This window comes from Molossus molossus, unplaced genomic scaffold (assembly GCF_014108415.1).
Source record: "Molossus molossus isolate mMolMol1 unplaced genomic scaffold, mMolMol1.p scaffold_m16_p_8, whole genome shotgun sequence".
Lineage (NCBI taxonomy): Eukaryota > Metazoa > Chordata > Mammalia > Chiroptera > Molossidae > Molossus > Molossus molossus.
This window is the reverse complement of record NW_023425402.1, coordinates 14,401,765-14,422,041: the sequence shown is the minus strand read 5'-3', so window position 1 is coordinate 14,422,041 and position 20,277 is coordinate 14,401,765. Positions and strand designations below refer to the sequence as shown.

The 20,277-nt window shown below is 41.4% G+C and overlaps 1 protein-coding gene and 1 long non-coding RNA gene across 2 annotated transcripts in view; both read left to right on the top strand.

Moving 5' to 3' along the window:
• ZNF318 (zinc finger protein 318) overlaps window positions 1-7,359 on the top strand; it is a 31,169-nt gene extending 23,810 nt beyond the window's left edge. The window contains exons 7-10 of the mRNA XM_036248855.1: window positions 1,058-1,261; window positions 1,723-1,822; window positions 2,690-2,808; window positions 3,075-7,359. Coding sequence (XP_036104748.1) covers window positions 1,058-1,261; window positions 1,723-1,822; window positions 2,690-2,808; window positions 3,075-6,407 — 3,756 coding nt within the window. The 3' untranslated portion in view covers window positions 6,408-7,359. The remainder of the gene's footprint in view (window positions 1-1,057; window positions 1,262-1,722; window positions 1,823-2,689; window positions 2,809-3,074) is intronic.
• Window positions 7,360-11,339: 3,980 nt separating this feature from the next.
• Window positions 11,340-20,277, top strand: part of LOC118621461 — a 28,050-nt gene continuing 19,112 nt past the window's right edge. Inside the window, exons 1-2 of the long non-coding RNA XR_004957698.1 lie at window positions 11,340-11,609; window positions 12,533-12,632. This is a non-coding gene — a long non-coding RNA (uncharacterized LOC118621461). The remainder of the gene's footprint in view (window positions 11,610-12,532; window positions 12,633-20,277) is intronic.

Below are 20,277 nucleotides of genomic sequence, written 5' to 3'. Positions count from 1 at the left end.
ATTTCTAGATTGTCTTCCAGAAAGATGGTGCCATTTAATACTCAGCAGTGTATGCATATGCCCATCCCTGCGTGCTGGGCGTGATCTCTCTAGTGACTCTTGAATAAGACTCTACTAGGAAAAGATTATCTTTGAAGTGCTAATTGTTTTCCTTTCTCTAGCTTGTCTTTCTTTTCCCACCAGATATTGTTCCCTGATATTGTCTATATAGAACTTCATGTATACTTACCCATTCTATGTTCCCAAATTAGCTTTTTTCTGTTCCTCACTCTCCAACGTTAACCAAAATTCTTATTTCCTAAGTGTCTTGTTCTTAGCTTACTGACAAATGAATTCATATTCAAGTATTTATTATTGATAACTTAATGTTTGGGAGTCGATATGTTTTAAAAGAGAATTCATGTTAACTCAGAGGTGTTAAATTGGTGGTATTTGGGGCAGTTAGAAATATTTTACCCAGATTTCGGTAAGTCACCTTGCATAGACTACTGTCTGCTTTGTGTACATCAACCCTATTCTCCAGTGTTCCATACAGTATGCATAAGTGATAAGTGTGTTCACTGTCATCTATTCTCTGCATTTGCATAACTTGTCAAGTACCTTTTCCATTTGGTTTTCTTCCCTCCATAATTATCAATATGGCTTTTAAATTTAACTGTTCTATTTAATTGCATAGGTAATACTTTCAACATCTACCAAAGGGTATACAATAAAAAGACTATTGTTCATTCTTGTTCTCTACATCCCGTCCCTAGAGGCAGCCAGCATTTCAGTAATCTTGAGTATTCTTCTAGATATTGTAGGATACATAAGTAAATATATTGCCATTGTGATTAATTCTCTATGAGGAGGTAGCACTATGGAGACTAGTTAGTTCTGTTTGAGCCTTAAAGACAGATTTCTTGTGGAGTTTTCCCCAGTTTATGTAACTTTAGGCACTGGAAATATGATCATATAGGCCTGTTTCTATAATTGTGATAGGCTAGTTGCTTTTTCTGAGAGAAGACAGATCTAGACTGCTTTGAATTACTTCTAAGTACAGGTTTTCCCTCTGTAGGAATCAAAGCTAAACATTGAGAATTCTCGTACTAAGAGCCCCAAGCCTATGGAGAGCCCCCAGCCAGCTGCTAAGCAATCTGATCAGCCCATTGCTGCTTATGAGTATTATGATGCTGGCAATCACTGGTGCAAGGACTGCAACACCATCTGTGGAACCATGTTTGACTTCTTCACCCATATGCACAATAAGAAGCACACACAGGTAGGTACCCTCCCCTCTGTTATTTCTACTCTCACCCTCCTTCCCTTCAGATTTCTATACCCCCATCTGAATTATAAAGCTGGCAAATGAAACATTCTCATATGGGCAGGAGCCCCAATATGAAGAGCCAAGAGATACCAGCAAAGGAGACACCATCCCCAGGGCTCAGTCCAGGGGACCTGCCTGTAACTAAACACCATGACAAGTGTAAGTGAGGCTTTGGCCTCTTTTGATTCCTTGAGTACCTGATTATTTGTTTCATTTTATCAATTGCTGGTATTTGCTCTAACATGTGTTTACCTTTTCCACAGGTGATTTCCGTTTAAACAGTTGGCAGAGCGGGTGGGGGTGGGTAGCTGGGGGTTGTGGTTGCCCACTGGTGTATGGGGAGAAGGAAAAAGAAAATTGGGTCATTGAGTTTTTAGTGCTGTTGTGTGAGCGCCTCTGCCTCTTGCAAATAGACACTGGATCCCTACAACAGACCTTGGGCTTCAAAGACCCAGAGTAAGGCCAAGCAAGATGCTATAAAGCGCACTGACAAGATAACTGTTCCTGCAAAAGGTATGTTTCCTCCCTGCCATTTTTGTGGTTTCCTTGTATTTAGCCAAGGAGGAGGTATCCCTGAACTAAGGTGCTAGGAAGCAGCATAGGGTGAGACATGAATACTTTTTGACAGAGCTGTAAGAATGCCTTCAAAACAGTATATTAGGTCCTGAAGAAGTACAGAGCTACATAGGATAAGAATGATCTCTACCAAATCGCCAAAAACTCTAACAGATATTAAACATGTATACCACTTAAAAATGTAATTTTTTTTGTCACTGGCTTATGTACTAAAGTCTTATTTATTTGAAATCCAGTTAAAAAGAACAATAAGAGGTGCAATAATTTATCTTTTCAACTAAGAAATATTTTTGAATAGTTATTAAGGGGGTAAGTTGAGAAGTAGAAAGTTTCTTTGTCTTTAAACTTCTCAATTTCTTCCTTCATAAGTAGTTAATGCTGCTACATCCTTTAGATCTAAAAGTAGATGATTTCTGAGTAATTAATACCAATGTGAGAGATCCTCATACAAATAGTACTGGGCTAACTATTTGGGAATATAGTTTTTAAGTCTCCTAAAATACTTAGTGCTAATTGGAATTTGAGGAGAACTGGCAACAGAAATGGTCTGGCACAGGAAACTCCTGAATATACTAGTTAGTGTTCCTAAGAGGTAGAAGGCATAGATCCTGAGTTCAAGCTTTAAGTTGGGAAGACTATGCCATTGAAATTCATCTAAATGCTACTTCTGACTCAAAAGTGGGTATGGTCTTCTATACCATTAACCATTTTACTATAGAGGGGAAATGGGATTTCCTTTGATTGCTGTCATCCTGAGTGGAAATGACCTTTTTATTTTTTTCACTTTTCTCCCATTTTTTCCAGGCTCTGAGTTTCTGATTCCTGTCACTGGATATTATTGCCAGCTCTGTGAGGAATTTTTGGGGGATCCAATTTCTGGAGAGCAACATGTGAAGGGTCACCAACACAATGAGAAATATAAGGTTGGTTTTTGTAGTAGCCTATGGAGTTTTCTACTTTCTGTAGTAATCCTTTTGACTTTGTCAAACAAGTTGAGAGTCAGAAAAAGTAATTAACACTTTAAATTCCATATGATCACTAGGAAGTTCTCAATCCTAGTGAGAGATGCTGACCTGATAGAACCATCTGTGTCCTTGAGGAAGATGACTTTTAGGGATTGGTGGGGCCAAGATTTTCTCTCTCACAGTATTCTGACCAGTTGTTGAGCCTTTATCTTTTCTCTTCTCAGAAATATGTGGTTGAAAACCCATTGTATGAGGAGCGGCGGAATCTGGACCGCCAAGCTGGCTTGGCTGTGGCCCTAGAGACAGAACGGCGACGTCAGAGTGAGCTAAAGCGCAAACTTACTGAGAAACCAAAGGAAGAGAAGAAAGAAAAAAAGGCAAAGATCATGAAAGACGTAAAGGAAGATGACAAAGTCTCTGAGGAATTAGAGGACCAACTCTCTGAGGGTGGGAACTCCCCTGAAAAGGCTGATAACAAGAGGAAGGGCAGCATCAAACTCCAATTAAAAGAAGACGTAAAGAAAGAATCACCAGCATCTTCCTCTTTTGGGAAATTCAGCTGGAAGAAGCCAGAAAAAGAAGAGGAAAAAAGTTCACTGGCCCAGAGTATGTCTAAGGAAGAGATTGTAGAAAGCAGTAAGGACAAAGAGGATGGCAAAGCTGAAGCTGGGAAGGCAAAGCCCATCAAAATTAAGCTGTCTGGGAAAACTGTTGTTGCACATACTAGCCCTTGGATGCCTGTTGTGACAACTTCAACCCAGACTAAGATTCGACCCAATCTGCCTATCCCATCCACGGTGCTCCGCAAGTCAGGGTCAGCCACAGTCAGCAAGCCAGCTCCTCTTAACACCTTTCTCTCCATCAAGTCTTCTGGAACCACTGCTAAGCCTCTGCCAGTGGTTAAAGAGTCTTCATCTGATCTCCTCTTGCCTCCCGACATCATCTCCAAAGCATTTGGAGGAGAAGAGGTGATTCTAAAAGGGTCTCCAGAGGAAAAAATGGTGCTGGCTGAAAAGAATGAGCCATCCCATATACCTGAACAAATGCTTCCACCTCCTCCACCACCTCCTCCACCCCCACCCCCGCCACCCCCAGTTATACCTCATCCGGCTACAGCGGCCCCTTCTGCTCAAGTAAAGGCTATTTTGCCTCCAGTAAAATCAAACCCAACTGTATCTCACAATCTTAGCCCTGGCTTCCTGGGTCTTAACATTTTGAATCCAGTGTTGCCAGTAGCCATCATGGCCTCAGCACAACCAATTGCCATTTCTTCTGATGAGACAGCTCCTGGGGTGAGTGAGAGTGACCGGGACCAGACCCTATTCTCTGTACTAGTGCGTCCACCACCTCCCCTCTCTAGTGTGTTCAGTGAACAAGCCAAAAAATTGGAAAAGCGAAATTCATGCTTAGCCACAGCCAATGCTAAGGATCTGTATGATATATTCTATAGTAGTGGTGGAAAGGGAGCCCCTGAGACTAAGCTGAGTGGTGGTCCATTGGCCAATGGGGAAAATAGCAACTTTACTAGAGCTGAAAGTTCAGACACCTTTTCCACTTCTACTTTGAACAGTAGTGCATCCCAAGAGGAGTTGCCTCCAGATAGAAGTTTGGTTTCTGCCCCTTCAGTCAGAAATCCTAAAAAACCCATTGCAAAAACTCTGGTGTCCCTAGGGAAATGGTCAGTTGTAAAACATTTAGACTCAAAAAGCAGAGGCAGCAGCTATGGCTTCCTACAGCCTCTGACAAGGTTGTGTCAAAGCAAGCCTTATGAAACTATTACCCCAAAGACAAACTCTTTGGCTTTGTGGACTGCTAGCTCCTCTGAGTATGACACTAATAGGGATTTATCTCTGGAGGAAAATACTGAGCTTGACCTGGGAGAGCCAGGGCCACCAGGTGTAGAGCCATCCCTTCAGCTGTCAGATAAACACTGTAATACCATGGAATCTCAGAAGTTGGTAGAAACCCACCTTGTGAAATCTGGTAACAAGGATGAGGAAAGACAAGAGCTCTGCCAATCTAAGGATTGTGGAGAAAGTAAGGTAGAGACAAGCACTGAACTAAAAGAAAGGGGAGTAAAGTTCACTGAGAGAATGATAGGAAAGGGAACAGGTATCAGTGTTGGGCCCAGTAACATAGAGGATTCTAATTTGAACCATAGGAACCGATACATGTGGGAGGGGAAAATAGAACAGCACAAGTTGCAAATGACTGACAAAAAGACTGAACAGTCTAAGAAATTGATGACAGGAACTGAAACTCAAAGTGAAGTAATGATTGAATTGAGTGCACAGCCACTCTCTTCCACAAAGGCAAAAATAGACTCATTTCCACCAGAAACTAGGTCTTTACTCCAGAACCCACAAGACACAGCTGTGAAAATTTCTGCTGCAGAATTACTGCTTCAGTCCCCAGCCAGAGCAGATCTGTGTGTAACAGATAGTGCACAGGAGCAAGGAGTTTCAACTGGTAGTGAGGAGTGCCTAGAAAATTCAGCTCCAGAATCAGTTTCCAGAGCTTCAAGGTACAGAAGCCTCAAACTCAAGAGAGAAAGATCGAAAGACTTTCAGGGTAAATTGATCTATGACCTGGCTGTTTGGGATGAGAACAAGAAGCCAGATACCTTGGAGAGCCCAGAGAAAGAAGCAGAAGCCCTGGAGCTACAAGACGTCCGTCCAGAATTAACAGTGACAATAGAGAGCAAGGCCTTAGAAGACTTTGAAGTTACAGACTTTAAAGTAGAAGAGATTGCTTCCCTGGGGAACCTGCGGGATATGGGTGTTGATTTTTACAATGCTCGAGTAGACCCAGCACACAGATCCCCAACTGCCCTGTCTCAGAAAATGTGTGAAGAAAATTCTTTGTCACCTATAGGATGTAATCCCCCCACTCTCACAGACTTTGAACCAATCACATCCTTTTCTGAGTTTCCATTAGGTTCTCCCAAAACCCCGGTGCTTAATTTTGGAGCAGAAGGTGAACAAAACTCATCTATTTCCAGAAGTGGGAGGATCACTCCTAACATTTTGAAAACTGGACTTCCTATAGAAAATGTTGACCTTAGCTTGGGGAACATAGAGGGAACACACCAGGCCCTTGACCTGTTAGCAGGAGGAATGATGCCTGAGGAAATAGAAGAAAATTCTCAATTAGAAAAACAAGATTCACTCTGTTTGGAGTCGGAAACAATTAACCCTGCAGGCCTTGGGCCATCTCCTTGCCTTCCAGACCTTGTTGACTTTGTCACACGGACATCTGGAGTTCAGAAAGAGAAGTTATGTTCTCATCTCTCTATGCCAGGTGACCCCCCAGAGTGCAGTTCCTTAGAGATGGGACCACTACAGCTAGAAATTGTGAGTGCATCCATCACAGAGGTAGCAATTCCTCAAGTACATGAGGACAATGACAGCCCTTTGAATTTAGTAAAATCTTTGGCTCCGGGGTCCCCTACAAGGGAGCAGGTAGTTGGAGGCAATATTGTCCCTCAGGAAATACTTGCACAAGAAGCTTCAGTTGATGCCATACAGGACCACATAGAATCCAGTGTTCATGAGTGATACCCAGAGCTGCTTGTGAATGAATCAAATTGGCTTCTAGAAATCCAGTGCCCAGATGATCCAGGACTATTTGGCTATCTCATCTGGAACCTACACCGAGATGCAGTCAGCATCTTAAATGTTCATGGAAGCTAAAAAAGTTACCTCCTTTCCTTTTTTCCTTTCTCCTTAAGATATCAGACAAATCAATCATAATTTCTATACATCTCTGTAAAAAGTACTTTCTGTTAATTTTTTTTTTTTTTTGCCAATTTATTTTCTCCTACTTGTCATTAAAATCAAATGTCTGTCTGGCTCACCACATAGTGTGCTTTGATTGTATTTTGCCTTTGACTCTGCCATTTCTGGAATGTGGGGGATGAGGAAGACAGAGAGCTGACTTCTCCAATTGCTGTGTTGTATCCCCACTCAATTTTCTGGGCAGCTTGATGGGTCTCTGGGAGAAACACCAGAAAGCCTGCAGAAATGGAAAACTGATGAAGGAAGGATTGTTCCTCTCTTAGGCTTCCATTTGGATGGGCCTGCCTTAAGATTGTTTGAAATGCAGCGTGAGTAGCTCTTTTGTTTACTGTTTACTTCCTTGTGGCATGTCAACCCTCGTACTTCCCTCATTCTGTTGGTTTTCTTGAAATGGTCCTGCTAACCCACAAACCTGTTTGGAAATGGCCTCAGTAAACATGGAAGAAAATCTAGCAGTCTCACTTTGGGAAGACGACAAATCGGTAAGGCTTATTCATGGCTCAGTGCCAGGAGCAGATATGCTTTTTAGGTTACTTTTATTTTCAAAATGGCCTTTGTTCATTGTATTGTGATGCAGTAACACTTTGTGTTAATTACATTAGCAGCCATTTCTGTTCTGAAGAGGTAGATGATCTGAAACTTGTTCTGGGATTGGATTTATTCTCTGTTCCACAACCCATATGTATTCCTTCCTCTACCTTTCCCAAATTACTTCCACCATAGTGTGATGTTTTGGGTTGTACATTTTGTTCAAAAGATTAAAGAATTTATGAGTTGGCTTGGACAAGTTTAACTTTATTTTTAATGTGTTAATTACTTGGAATAAATGCATTAATCTCATGTTTCTTTCTGGATTTTTGTTTTGAAACCACACACATTTGACCTCCACAGGAAAACTAAAGCAATGAACCCCCAGTGCCCTATTGTCTATACTCCCTCCAATTGTTTTTTGGGCTACTTTTTAAATGTCAGATTGTTAGGTTATAGCCTGTGCCCCAGTGCTACCTAGATGGGTAGTAAGTAGAGGACAGTGGTCTAGTTTTGGCTTCTTGTTATCGTGAAACTTTTTATATACCCTTACTGAGCTTTCCTAAGAACACTGAGGTTCTTGCTGAGAGTGTTCTTGGGAATCAGTCAAGGAGCTTGGTCTTGAGGTGTTCTAACATCTGTTCCAGTTTCCTCTTGACATCTATTGTCAGCAATCTATAAACTCTTTCAACAGAGGCTTTAGAGTCTTGTTCCCCCCGCAACCCCCTCCCCCAACTGCTCAAAAATAATGCAAACTTGCCAATCTTTTTTAAAAATTGTGGGGTTTTTTTTGTCACTGTTTCCTTGTGTGCAGAGATGCAGAATCTCTACTTTGAGTTTGGGGGAAGCTATTTACTTTTTTTTTTTATCCTCACCCGAGAACATTTTTGCATTTATCTTCAGATGGAACAAGAGAAGGAGGAAGAGAAAGAGAAACATTGATGTGAGAGAGAGACATCAACTGGTTGCCACCCGCACGACCCTATTTGGGGCCAGTGATGAACTGCAACCAAGGTACATGCCCTTAGCCCAGGACTCTGGTCCGTGTGCCTATGCTCTAACTGCTGAACCAAACTGGCCAGGGCAAGCTATTTACTTTTTCTAGAGCCTTGACTAATGTTTATTTAGAAGTTATCCTGTTTTCTCTTCATCATGTGTGGAAAGGGCACAGATTTGGGAGAGTTAGGTCCTTGAATGTTCCTCAGCCGTTTGCCTTGTGATTTGGGACATGTTACTTCACCTCACAATGCCACAGGAATTCCCCCACCCCCACCTCTAAAAATGTGTGTGTGTGTGTGTGTGTGTGTGTGTGTTTATTGATATTTTTACATTTTTTATCTTTATTGATTTTTTAAAAGAGAGGAACATTGATTGGCTGCCTCCTGCATGCTCCCCACTGGGGATTGGGCCCACAACCTGGGCATGTGCCCTGACTGAGAATCTAACTGGCGACCTCTTGGTGCATGGGTTGACGCTCAACCACTGAGCCACACTGGCTGGGCTGTTTAGGGCTGCTTTTTAAGATTCAATGCACTTTTCTGGCCTGGAAACCAGACTGATTCAGAAGGTGCCCTTTAGAAAAATGTAAACCCAGGAGATATATTTGTTTATCCAGAAAACTCCTCATTCTAGAGAATTCAGAGAAAAGAGGGTAACATGCCAGATTTTCAGGCATTTTAAACTCTTAATCCTATTCAGATAATGCACCTAACCTCACTTCATCTCAGAGGGAGTCAGAATCTTTTTCCAGGTTAGGAGGGAACCACTTGAGAAGGGAAAGGAAGAGAGGCGAAATTTAGGAAGGGCAGAACTAATTCAAGTAGCTGGGGCTGGGATACTCTGAGCAACTTCTCTTGTACTCTCTTGATAACTTGAAGCTTTATACCAAAGGCATCTGCCATTCTCAAGGGTTTTCTAGAATAATGCTTCTTGTAACAGCTGAAGCAACTTTGTTCATATCTGCCTTGAAACCAACAGAGGGAGAGCTTTTAGGATTCTGTGGTCTGGGCAGGAAGTATGCTGGCTTCCTCTAATCAGTGGGATCTCGCTTTGGAGCCCATCCAAAGAAGCCATGTGAAGGAAAGGGCAGAACTCTAACCCAGTTGCCAACTCCTAAATGTTCAGTACTATCATGGTACTGAATAAATTTTTACCTTAGGAGACAAAGTCACAAGCAAGGAGTGGGCCCCAATCTTTACATGTGGCTTATGGTATATAACTGTTTTACATTTTTGCAAACATCAGAAGCAATTTTTATTGGATCCTCTCAACTGTGAGAATAATGGACGAGAAGTTAGGTTTAAATGTGAGCAAACACCTAATTTTACCTAAGTTGTATAAATAACGCCCTAAATACTGCCCTTGATTTTGTGAATGGAGACCTCTTGCTTTATAAGCCGTCTTTCTCCCGTTCACAGCTAGCTTCAGGATGCATAAGACTCTTAATAACCTTTCTGTTAAGTATTCCCACTTTACCCCATGCCACTCCATCTCTTAAAAAAGTAAAAAAGTTAGCTAATGTTTTGGTAGCAAAGCAAGACAGAACATATGCCCATTTGTCAGACTGCCAGGTTCAGGGACTGAGGAAGAATGGGGAGAGGTATGTGTGTATTTGGGGGTGGAGGATGGGGCTGGAATATAGGATACAGGCATCCAGTGGGGATTTTAAGTGTTTTTTTGTTTTTTGGTTTTTTTTTAATAAAAAGGTAGAAATGAGTTCAGAGAGGAGATGGCATATAAAGGAAGTGGGGTGGGGTTTTTAAAAATATATATCCCTAAACCTTGATTCTCACCTCAATAAAGCTTACCTACCAAGCCCAGGATGAGAATGTAATAAGCAAGATTTTCACTTATTAACAATATTTTAGGAAAATAGACAAATGAAAATTATTTGAGGTTGTGAGCACATTTCTTCTGTATTTAGAGTTTAATTTTGCAATAATGGTTATGTAATTTTAAATAAGGAGTTATTGATAAGCCAAGCAGTTGAACTTACAAAGAAAATCTTCTGCCCTTAAAAGAAAATCCACTGCCCTGAGCAGGTAGCTCAGTTGGATCATTGTCTGGATAAGTCAAGGTTGCAGATTCAATGTCAGTCAGGGCACATAAGAAAAATCAACCAATGGGTGCATAGATAGGTGGAGCAAGGAACTGATGGTTCTCTTTCTCTCTCTCCCACTTCCTCTCTCTAAAATAAAAAAATAATTTTAAAAATATCATCACCAATTTTGATTTGCTCTCAACCCTTATACATTTTCTAAGATCGTGTATGTTTTCATTGTAGCACTTAAGGTGGTTGCAATTTTACTTTTATGTGTTTCTTAGATTAATATATATCTCCCTTCCCCCCAGCTAGTTTATAAACTCTCCAAAGCAGGATAGTCTGTCATTGCTTACTATTTTTTTCATCATTGTGTTTACAGTGCATGGTTGCCTGGCACAAAAAGAATGCTCAATAAAAATTCATTAAGAGTCAATGTGGCCCTGGCTGGTTTTCTCAGTGGTTAGAGCATCCACCCGCCAACCAGAGTCCAGGGCTCAGTTCCTGCTAGGGGCACGTACCTCAGTTGCAGTTTGTCCCCGACCCCAGTTGGGGTCGTGTGGGTGACAACCACTCAATGTGTGTCTCTCACATCAATGTTTCTTTCTCTCTTCCTCCCTCTCTCCCTGCCACTCTACCTGAAGATAAATGCAAAAAAAAAAAAAAGAGTCAATGTGGGGCTCTGGCTGGTGTGGCTCAGTGGTCATGGGTTTGAACCCTGGTTGGGGCACATAACAGGAGGCAGCAGATTGATGTTTCTCTCCCACATCTATGTTTCTCTTTCTCTCTCTCCCTTCCTCTCTCTAGAATCAATGGGGGGGGGGGCATCAGGTGAGGATTTAAAAAAAAAGAATGTGGTAATAGTAACTATTTTTTATTAACTAATTGTTAATATTTAGTAATTTATAAGTGGGTAAAAGTTGTAAATTGCTGATTTTATTTGCTGGGTGCTTAGTCATCCAGAAGCCAACTGTCTTCTTGCTTCTGTCCTGAATTTTGCATACAAAGCACTGCCTATTACAGTGAGTGCATATCAAGGCTGCCAGTGGCCCCTTCATTAGACTAGCATTCTGGAATAGTGGTGTCAGGCCAGAAGGAGGACACACTGGCCCAGAAACTCTTAGAAGAAAAACTGAGGATGTGAAGTGGTAAACTGACCTTAGAGTTAGTAATAATAGGCTTTGGAGATTCTGATTTTCAGGTGGCTCGTTTTCTCCTTCCAGCCAAATTTCATAGGCATATTGAAATCAATTGGTCAAACCTCAAATCCCTCTGATTTGGCTACAGGAGTAATTCAACCCTTCATGGCCGAACATCATCTTGTCACCTCATCAAAACTATATCAAGCTGCCAATTTTATTTCTGGAAGGAAACAAAAACACTAACCAAAAAAGGTTGGCTTTGGAAGAGGGAAGAGGAATTCCCTTTTCACTTTTTATTTTGTATCTCTTTTGTTTCAAACATTCTGACCATGAAAATGCATTTTATATAAAATACAAATATCTTATACACAAAATATATACACACACATAAAATATGTAATAGTTATGTCAGTAAGAGTTATCTGGTGCTGTGGGATTATAGACCATGTTTTTCTTTTATATACTTTTATGTATTAAAAAATTGTGGTTGTTTTTTTTAAAAAAGTTGTCTCTCTCCAGTTTTCCATCATTACAAACAGGTCTTGCTGCTTTTCCCTTAAGGCTCCCTAAATTCCTCTACTCCCATAAGGCTGAACAATACATTCTTTAAGAGTCTCCATTCTTAAAGAAAACCATTTCTTTTTTCTTCCTCTATTCTGTTCCCTTTCTCTTGCCTCTACCTCTGTTGAGCTGGTTATGCATTTCCCTTCATGCTTTATAAGCACTTGGACATTAAATTATGCAAGTTAAGATACCTGTCTTCACAAAACTTACTTTAATGAAGGTACACAAAATATATCACAAAGTCTTTGTTGCATGCAAAAAAACAAGATAATATATTTAGATGTATTGATTGAAAGCTTTACTGGCTTTTCCTTCTACTTGTTGAGGATCAGGCAAGAAAGGAGTTTTGCAGAAAATAAGGGAAATGAACATGTTTAATGGAAGTGAGTGAGCAGGGTAAAAATGGAGACAGAGTTAAGTAATGGTAGAAGATATGGAGAAAGATAGCAAAGAGATAAAATCAACGATACTAAGGTATTCTTTTTCTTTAATCTCTCTGATACTTTGCCCATACTAAAGTTCTATCCAGCTCCCCTACAGCCTACCTACATAAGGATAAATCATGATGACATTTACTGACTCTCACCTATCCTATCCTCCTTTCTTTTCAGGAGTAATTGCAGAAGTAATTGGATTTCCAGAAGGAAGGACTGTGGAAAACATCTCTGCCCCAAGAAGGCAGGCATAGAAGCCACAGATACCAGAGAAATGGTGAGTGCCCTTGGGGCCAGTAGGCAGTCACCTCTAGGGTCTGACTTCCAGAAGGTGGATATGGTTGCTGGGGCAGGAATGGTTGTGGAGAAGGCCCTGTCACTTTAGCTGCCAGTAAATGGTGAGTTGGTTAAGCAAATATGTATGTTTGTATCTTTGTACCAGTAGAGGAGGAACAAGATGAAGTTGGACATAGAATGGATATCTTTTAAACTTGCCACTCCTCATCTCAAATTATCTCCTAACTTTCATCACCCATTTGTGCCATAATACTTATGTTAAAGCTATGGAGTTTAGATCTTCCCATGCCTCCTGGATCCTGGTTCCAAATGTTCCCAGCAAGGAGACCATCTCATATCTTGATTTCAGCCTTCCTTACTGGTCCATACGAGAATCAAGGTAAAAAATAGGTATGTCCTTAGAGGAGGGGGTATGAGTAGACAAAAGGAGGCTCAAGGAAAGGGAGATAATCACAACGGGAGTGTTTGAACAATCCTGGGATTTCAGACTTCAGGACAGCTGTTAATCAGTTTCCGTTCAGTCTTACTACCTCTCCTACGTATATTTAAACGTCTAGTACACAGAGGCAGACAAGCATCATTTCAAAATACCAAGAAAACACCTTACTCTCTGTCCATCTAAGTTGCCAGTGGGTGCTTCATTTGCACTTTGGGACTGTAGGCTTAGGAACACAGTGAGGATGAGAACTAGAACCAAATGAAATTTAGCTGAGCTTTAAGTCCTTTAAACTCTCAATTCATTTAAATCTGAGCTTCCCCTGCTCCCTTTTTACCCTTAAAAATATTAGCCTAGTTTTGTTCCTGATATGTAAATCCAGGCACTTTCAATGTCTTGGAAATCTGGTTTCTTCCCAAATAAATCTATGATTTGGGTAACTTTGGGGAATACTCAAAACACTATAAATATTTTAAAATGTACAAGCAAAGCCATCAATAGAATTAAAACTAAAGGGTAAGCCCTGGCCAGTTTGGTTTAGCGGTTGGAGCGTCGGCCTGCGGTACAGAGACACCCGGGTTCGGTTCCCGCTAAGGGCACGTACCTCGGTTGCAGTTTGTCCCCGGCCCTGGTTGGTTGTGCGGGTGGCAGCCACTCAATGTGTCCCTTCACATCGATGTTTCTCTGTCTCTCTTCCTCTCTCTCCCTCCCGCTCTATCTGTACAAAAAATGGAAAAATGTCCTCGGGTGAGGATAAAAAAAAAAAAGTAAAGGGTAAGAAGTATCTCGGGGCCTTTTTCTGCTAAGCTTATATCAGTTAAGGACTACTCATTCCTAAGGCATGACCCTAGATGAAGCAATGGAAAGCAACCCAGTGCCAGGGCTGCCAACACTTTGTCACCACCACTTTCTCTCCCTTGCTCCAGCCTAAGATCTGTTTTTCATCAGCTACCACATTCCTCTGCTCAGGGGCAATCAATATTGGTCACAGCTTTCATTCCTAATTGTAACTTACCTACTAACCAGTCCCTGGTTTGCTGATTAGACCTCCATTCTCCAGTGGTATCTAAAGTTCACTTCTAAGATGTGCTGATCTTGGAGATAGGCAGGCAGAAAGGGAACATTTGTTAGAATAATGCTTTTCCCTTTGAGATTTTATTTGATATGCTAGAGTTCACATATATTTTGAATGATAAAATATTTACTATCTTTTTCATTGAAATACAATTCATATAACTTTATTTATTTATTTATTTATTTATTTATTTATTTATTTATTTATTTTTTAAAATTTTTTTTTTGGTAATCCTCACCTGAGGACATTTTTCCATTTTTTTGTTCAGATAGAGTGGAAGGGAAAGAGAGGAACAGAGAGAGAGAAACATCGATGTGAAAGGAACACATCGAGTGGCTGCCACCCACACAACCCAACCAGGGCCGGGGACAAACTGCAACCGAAGTACGTGCCCTTAGCGGGAACCAAACCCGGGTCTCTCTGGACCATAGGCCGACGCTCTAACCGCTGAGCCAAACCAGCCAGGGCACAATTCATATAACTTTAAATTTCACATAAGATTCCCTGTTCTAAAGTGTACAGTCCATTCATTTGTAATATCTTTAAGATCGTGCAACCATTGCCACTATCTAATTCCAGAACATTTTCGTCACCACCCTAAACAAAAAAAACACAAACATTCCCAATTATCCCCTACCCTAAAGGCACTGGCAATCACCAGTCTTATTTTTGTCTCTATGGATTTACCTATTCTGGGCAATTCATATAAATGTAGTCATACAATATATGGTCTTTTATGACTGGTTTCTTTCACTTACAGTAATGTTTTCAAGGTTCATCCATGTGATTCCTTGTATCAGTTCTTCATTGTATTTTATAGTTGAATAATATGCCACTGTATGGATATATTAAATTTTGTTTATTAGTTGATGGATTTTTTTTTCTTTATTGATTTTAGAGAGAGAGAAAGGGAGTGGGAGAGAGAGATAGAAAAACATTGATGAGAGAGAACATTGACTAGCTACCTCCTGCATACCCCCAACTAGGGATAAGGCCCACAACCTGGGCATGTGCCCTTACCAGGAATCAAACCAGCGACTTCTTGGTGCATGGGTTGATGCTCAACCACTGAGCCACACAGTCTAGTTGATGGATTTTTAAATTATTTCCACCTTTGGGTGATTATTGGTAATGCTGTTATGAACATTTGTGTAGAAATATTTGTGGGAACATGTTTTTCAATTCATTTGGGTTTATACTGGGTATATAGTAACTTTTGTTTGTTAATCCTCTCCCAAGGATATTTTTAGGTAAAGTAGAAGTGAGAGAGGGAGAGAGAGAGAAACATTCATGTGAAAGAGACACATCAATTGGTTGCCTCCAACATGACCCTGACTGGGGCCAGGGAATCGAACCTGCAACCCAGGTACATACCCTTGACCAGGAATTGAATTCACAGCCCTTTGGTCCACAGGCCAATGCTCTAATCTCCGAGGCAAACAGGCCAGGACAGTAGCTTAACTGTTTTTTTTTTGTTGTTGTTGTTGTTGTTAATCCTCACCTGAGGATATTTTTTTATTGACTTTTATTTTTTAGATAGAGTAGAAGGGAAGATGGGGCAGGGACAGAGAGAGAGAGAAAGAGAGAAACATCAACATGAGAGAGAGACATCAATTGGTTGCCTCCCATACAACCCCAATCAGGACTGGGGATCAAAGCTGCAACCCAGGTACATGCCCTTGACTGGGAATTGAGCCTGCAACCCTTCGGTCCTTAGGCTGACATTCTAACCGCTGAGCCAAACCAGCCAGGGCTAACTTAACTTAAAAAAAAAAATTTTATCAAAGTATAAGATGCATATTAAAAAAAAAAAAAAAAAAAAGCACACATATCACAAGTTTTTATCTCAACATTGTTTACAAAGAAAACACATCTGGGTAACCAACACCCAAATCAAAAAATACAAAATACAAAAAATACACCCTTGAAGCCCCTCTCAAGTCCTCTACCAGTCACTACTTTCCCAAAGTGTAACTACTGTTCTAACTGCTATCTCGAATGTTAGTTCTAACTTTTTTTTTTTTTTTAATCTTTATTATTGAATGTATTACAGATGTTCCTCATTTTTCCCCCATTGACTCTCTCCTCCCTACTCCGGCCCCCCTCCCGCCTTTTCCCACACTATTGTCTGTGTCCATTGGTTATGCCTATAAGTTCTTTGGTTTATTTCTTCCCACACCCCCAACCCCTTTCCCTTTGAGGTTTGTCAGTCTAGCAATGAATTTGTACTTCTTAATCCCTTCACCTTTTTCACCCATTCCCCCAACCCCCCTCCCATCTGGCAACCAACAAAATGTTCTCTGTATCTACGAGAATGTTTCTGTTCTGCCTGTTCATTTTGTTTGTAGATTCCATTGTCGATAGATATGTATTCATTGCCATTTTGTTTGTTCATATATTTTATCTTTTTCTTCAAAAAGACCCTTCATCATTTCATATAATAACAGTTTGGTGGTGATGAACTCCTTTAACTTTTTCTTTTTTTTGTTGTTGTTGTTTTTTTTTATCCTCACCCGAGGACATTTTTCCATTTTTTGTACAGAGTGGGAGGGAGAGAGAGGAAGAGAGAGACAGAGAAACATCGATGTGAAAGGGACACATCGAGTGGCTGCCACCCGCACGACCAACCAGGGCCGGGGACAAACTGCAACCAACGTACATGCCCTTAGCGGGAACCGAACCCGGGTCTCTCCGGACCGCAGGCGGGCGCTCTAACCGCTGAGCCAAACCGGCCAGAGCTCCTTTAACTTTTTCTTGTCTGGGAAAGTCTTTATATGGCCATCGATTCTAAATGACAGCTTTGCAGTAGAGTAATCTTGGTTGAAGGTTCTTGCTTCTCATCACTCTGAATATTTCTTGCCACTCCCTTCTGGCCTGCAAAGTTTCTTTTGAGAAATCAGCTGACAGCCTTATGGGAACTCCCTTGTAGGTAACTAACTGCTTTTCTCTTGCTGCTTTTAAGATTCTCTCTTTGTCTTGAACCTTTTGCATTTTGATGATAATGTGTCTTGGTGTGGGCCTCATGGGGTTCATCTTGTTTGGGACTCTCTGTGCTTCCTGGACTTGTATGTCTGTTTCCTTCACCAAGTTAGGAAAGTTTTCTGCCATTATTATTTCAAACAGGTTTTCAACTTCTTGTTCTCTCTCTTCTCCTTCTGGCACCCCCAAGATGTGAATGTTGGCACGCTTAAAGTTGTCCCAGAGGCTCCTTACACTATCCTCATTTTTTTGGATTCTTTTTTCTTTTTGCTGTTCTGATTGGGCGGTTTTTGCTTCCTTATATTCCAAATCAATGGTTTGCTTCTTGGGCTTATGTACTCTATTATTGAAGCTGTGTAAATTATTCTTTATTTCAGTTAATACCTCCTTCATTTCTGACTGTGCATCCATCATTTCTGACTGGTCTTTTTTATGCTCTTGAGGCCCTCACTAAGTTCATTGAGCATCCTTATAAGCAGTATTTTGAACTCAGCATCTGTTAGGTTGCTTATCTCCATTTTGCTTAGTTCTTTTCTTGGGGTTTTGTTCTGTTCTTTCATTTGGGACCTGTTTTTTTGTCTCCTCATTTTGGCTGCCTCTGTGTTTGTTTCTGTGTATTACTTAACGAAAGGTATGGGGCTATCTGAGACCAGATGCTGCTTGTTTGAAAGAATTTAGAAAAACCTGAAGCAGGATCCAAGACAGGCCAATCCTATGGTTAAGCAACTGGCAACAGCTTGGGTGGGCCTGAAAGTTGGGTGGGGCGGGGCCTCAGGGAATCATTAGGGCGGGGCTACCAGTGTGAGCCAGGTTGCTGGAGGCCCAGATATGGGGACTGTCTGCCGCCCCAGGGAAGGGCTCACCAAAGGAACAAAGGCCTCTGACAGCACGTTTGTCCCGGAGAAAGCCCCCTCTCCAGCTCACGCTCCAATGCCAAACAGCTCAGTTCTTCCCTCTATGTCTCTGGTGCCCCTCGAGCTGCCTCCCCTCCAAGCTTAGAGGGAGTGAGTCCGATAAGTTCGTGCACGGGCCCTTTAAGGAGCTGCCTGGGGCTCCAGCCGCATCAGCTTCCCTGAGCCTCAGTTCCCGCTGCTTTTTCCAGCCAGAAGTTATGGGGACTTCTCTTCCTGGCACTGGAATCCTGAGCGGGGCGTCTGGTGTGGAACAGGGACCCCTCAGTCCTCAGGGAGGACGTTCCCAGCAGAGGTATCCTCCTGATTTTTATCCGCCACACGTGGGTGTGGGACCAGCCCATCTGCCTCCACCCCTCCTACCAGTCTCGATGTGGCTGCTGCTTTAATTCCGTAGTTGTAGGACTTCCATTCAGCTTGATTTCAGGCTGTTTTGAATGATGGTTGTTCTGTAGTTTAGTTGTAACTTTGATGTGGTTGTGGGAAGACACGATACCACGTTTACCTATGCCGCCATCTTGACCGGAAATCCAGTTCTGCCTTTTGATGGAGATATAAAATCAACCACTTAAAAAAAAAACTTATCTTTATTGTTGAATATATTACAGATGTCCCTCCTTTCCCCCTATTGATCCTCTCTTCACCGATCCACCCCTTCTTGCCTTCCCCACACTATTGTCTGTGTCCGTTGGTTATGCATATATGCAGATAAGTTATTCGGTTTATCTCTTCCTGCCCATCCTCTCCCCTTCCCTTTAAGGCTCATCAGACTTAGAACCAATTTGTACTTCTTTTTTTTTTTTTTAATATGTTTTTAATGATTTTTTGTTGTTGTTTTGAGAGAGAGTGGAAGGGAGAGAGAGAGAGAAACATCAATGTGAGAGAGAAACATAGATTGGTTGCCTCCTGGATGCTCCCTTACCGGGGATTGAGCCTCCAACCTGGGCATGTGCCCTAACCAGAATCAAACTGGGACCTCTCAGTTCATGGGATAATGCTCAATCCACTGAGCCACACTGGCTGGGCTAATTTGTACTTCTTAATCCCTTCACCTTTTTCACCCATCCCCACAATGCCCCTACCACCTGGCAATCATCAAAAAGTTCTCTGTATCTGAGTCTATTTCTGTTCTGCTTGTTCATTTTGTTTTTAGATTTAATTATTGATAGATATGTGTTTATTGCCATTTTGTTGTTTGTAATTTTTATCTTCTTTTTCTTCAAGAAGACCCTTCAATATTTCATATAATACTGGTTTGGTGGTGATGAACTCCTTTAGCTTTTTCTTGTCTGGGAAATCTTTATATGTGCATTGATTCTAAATGATAGCTTCAGGGTAGAGTAATCTTGGTTGTAGGTCCTTGCTTCTCATCATTTTGAATATTTCTTGCCACTCCCTTCTGGCCTGCAAAGTTTCTTTTGAGAAATCAGCTAACAGTCTTATGGGAGCTCCCTTGTAGGTAACGAACTGCTTTTCTCTTACTGCTCTTAAGATTCTCTCTCTGTCTTTAACTTTTTGCATTTTGATTATGATGTGTTGGTGTGGGCCTCTTGTTTGGTACTCTCTGTGCTTCCCGGACCTGTATGTCTGTTTCTTTCATCAAGTTAGGGAAGTTTTCTGTCATTATTTTTTCAAATACATTTTCAATTTTTTGTTCTCCTCTCTTTCTGGCAACCGTATGATGTGAATGTTGGTACACATGAAGTTGTCCCAGAGGCTCCTTACACTATCCTCACTTTTTTGGATTCATTTTTCTTTTTGCTGTTCTGATTGGGTGTTTTTTGCTTCCTTATATTCCAAATTGATGGTTTGTTTCTCAACTTCACCTTCTCTACTATTGATTCCCTGTAAATTATCTTTATTTCAGTTAGTGCATCCTTCATTTCTGGCTGGCCCTTTTAAAAAAAATTTTTTTTAAATTCTTACCTGAGGACATTTTTCTGTTTACCTTCAGATAAAGGGGAAGGAGGGGGGAGAGACAGGGAGATAGAAACATCGATGTGAGAGGGACACATTGACTGGTTGCTTCCCGCACGACCCAGACCAGGGTCGGGGATGAACCGCAACTGGGATACATGCCCTTGAAAGCTGGGTGGGGCAGGGTGTTAGGGTATCACCAGGGCAGAGCAAACAGTGTGAGCCTGGTTGCTGGAGTCCCAGATATCACAGCTGTCTGTCTGCCCTGTGGGGGAAGGGCTCACCAAAGAAACATCAGCTTCTACCA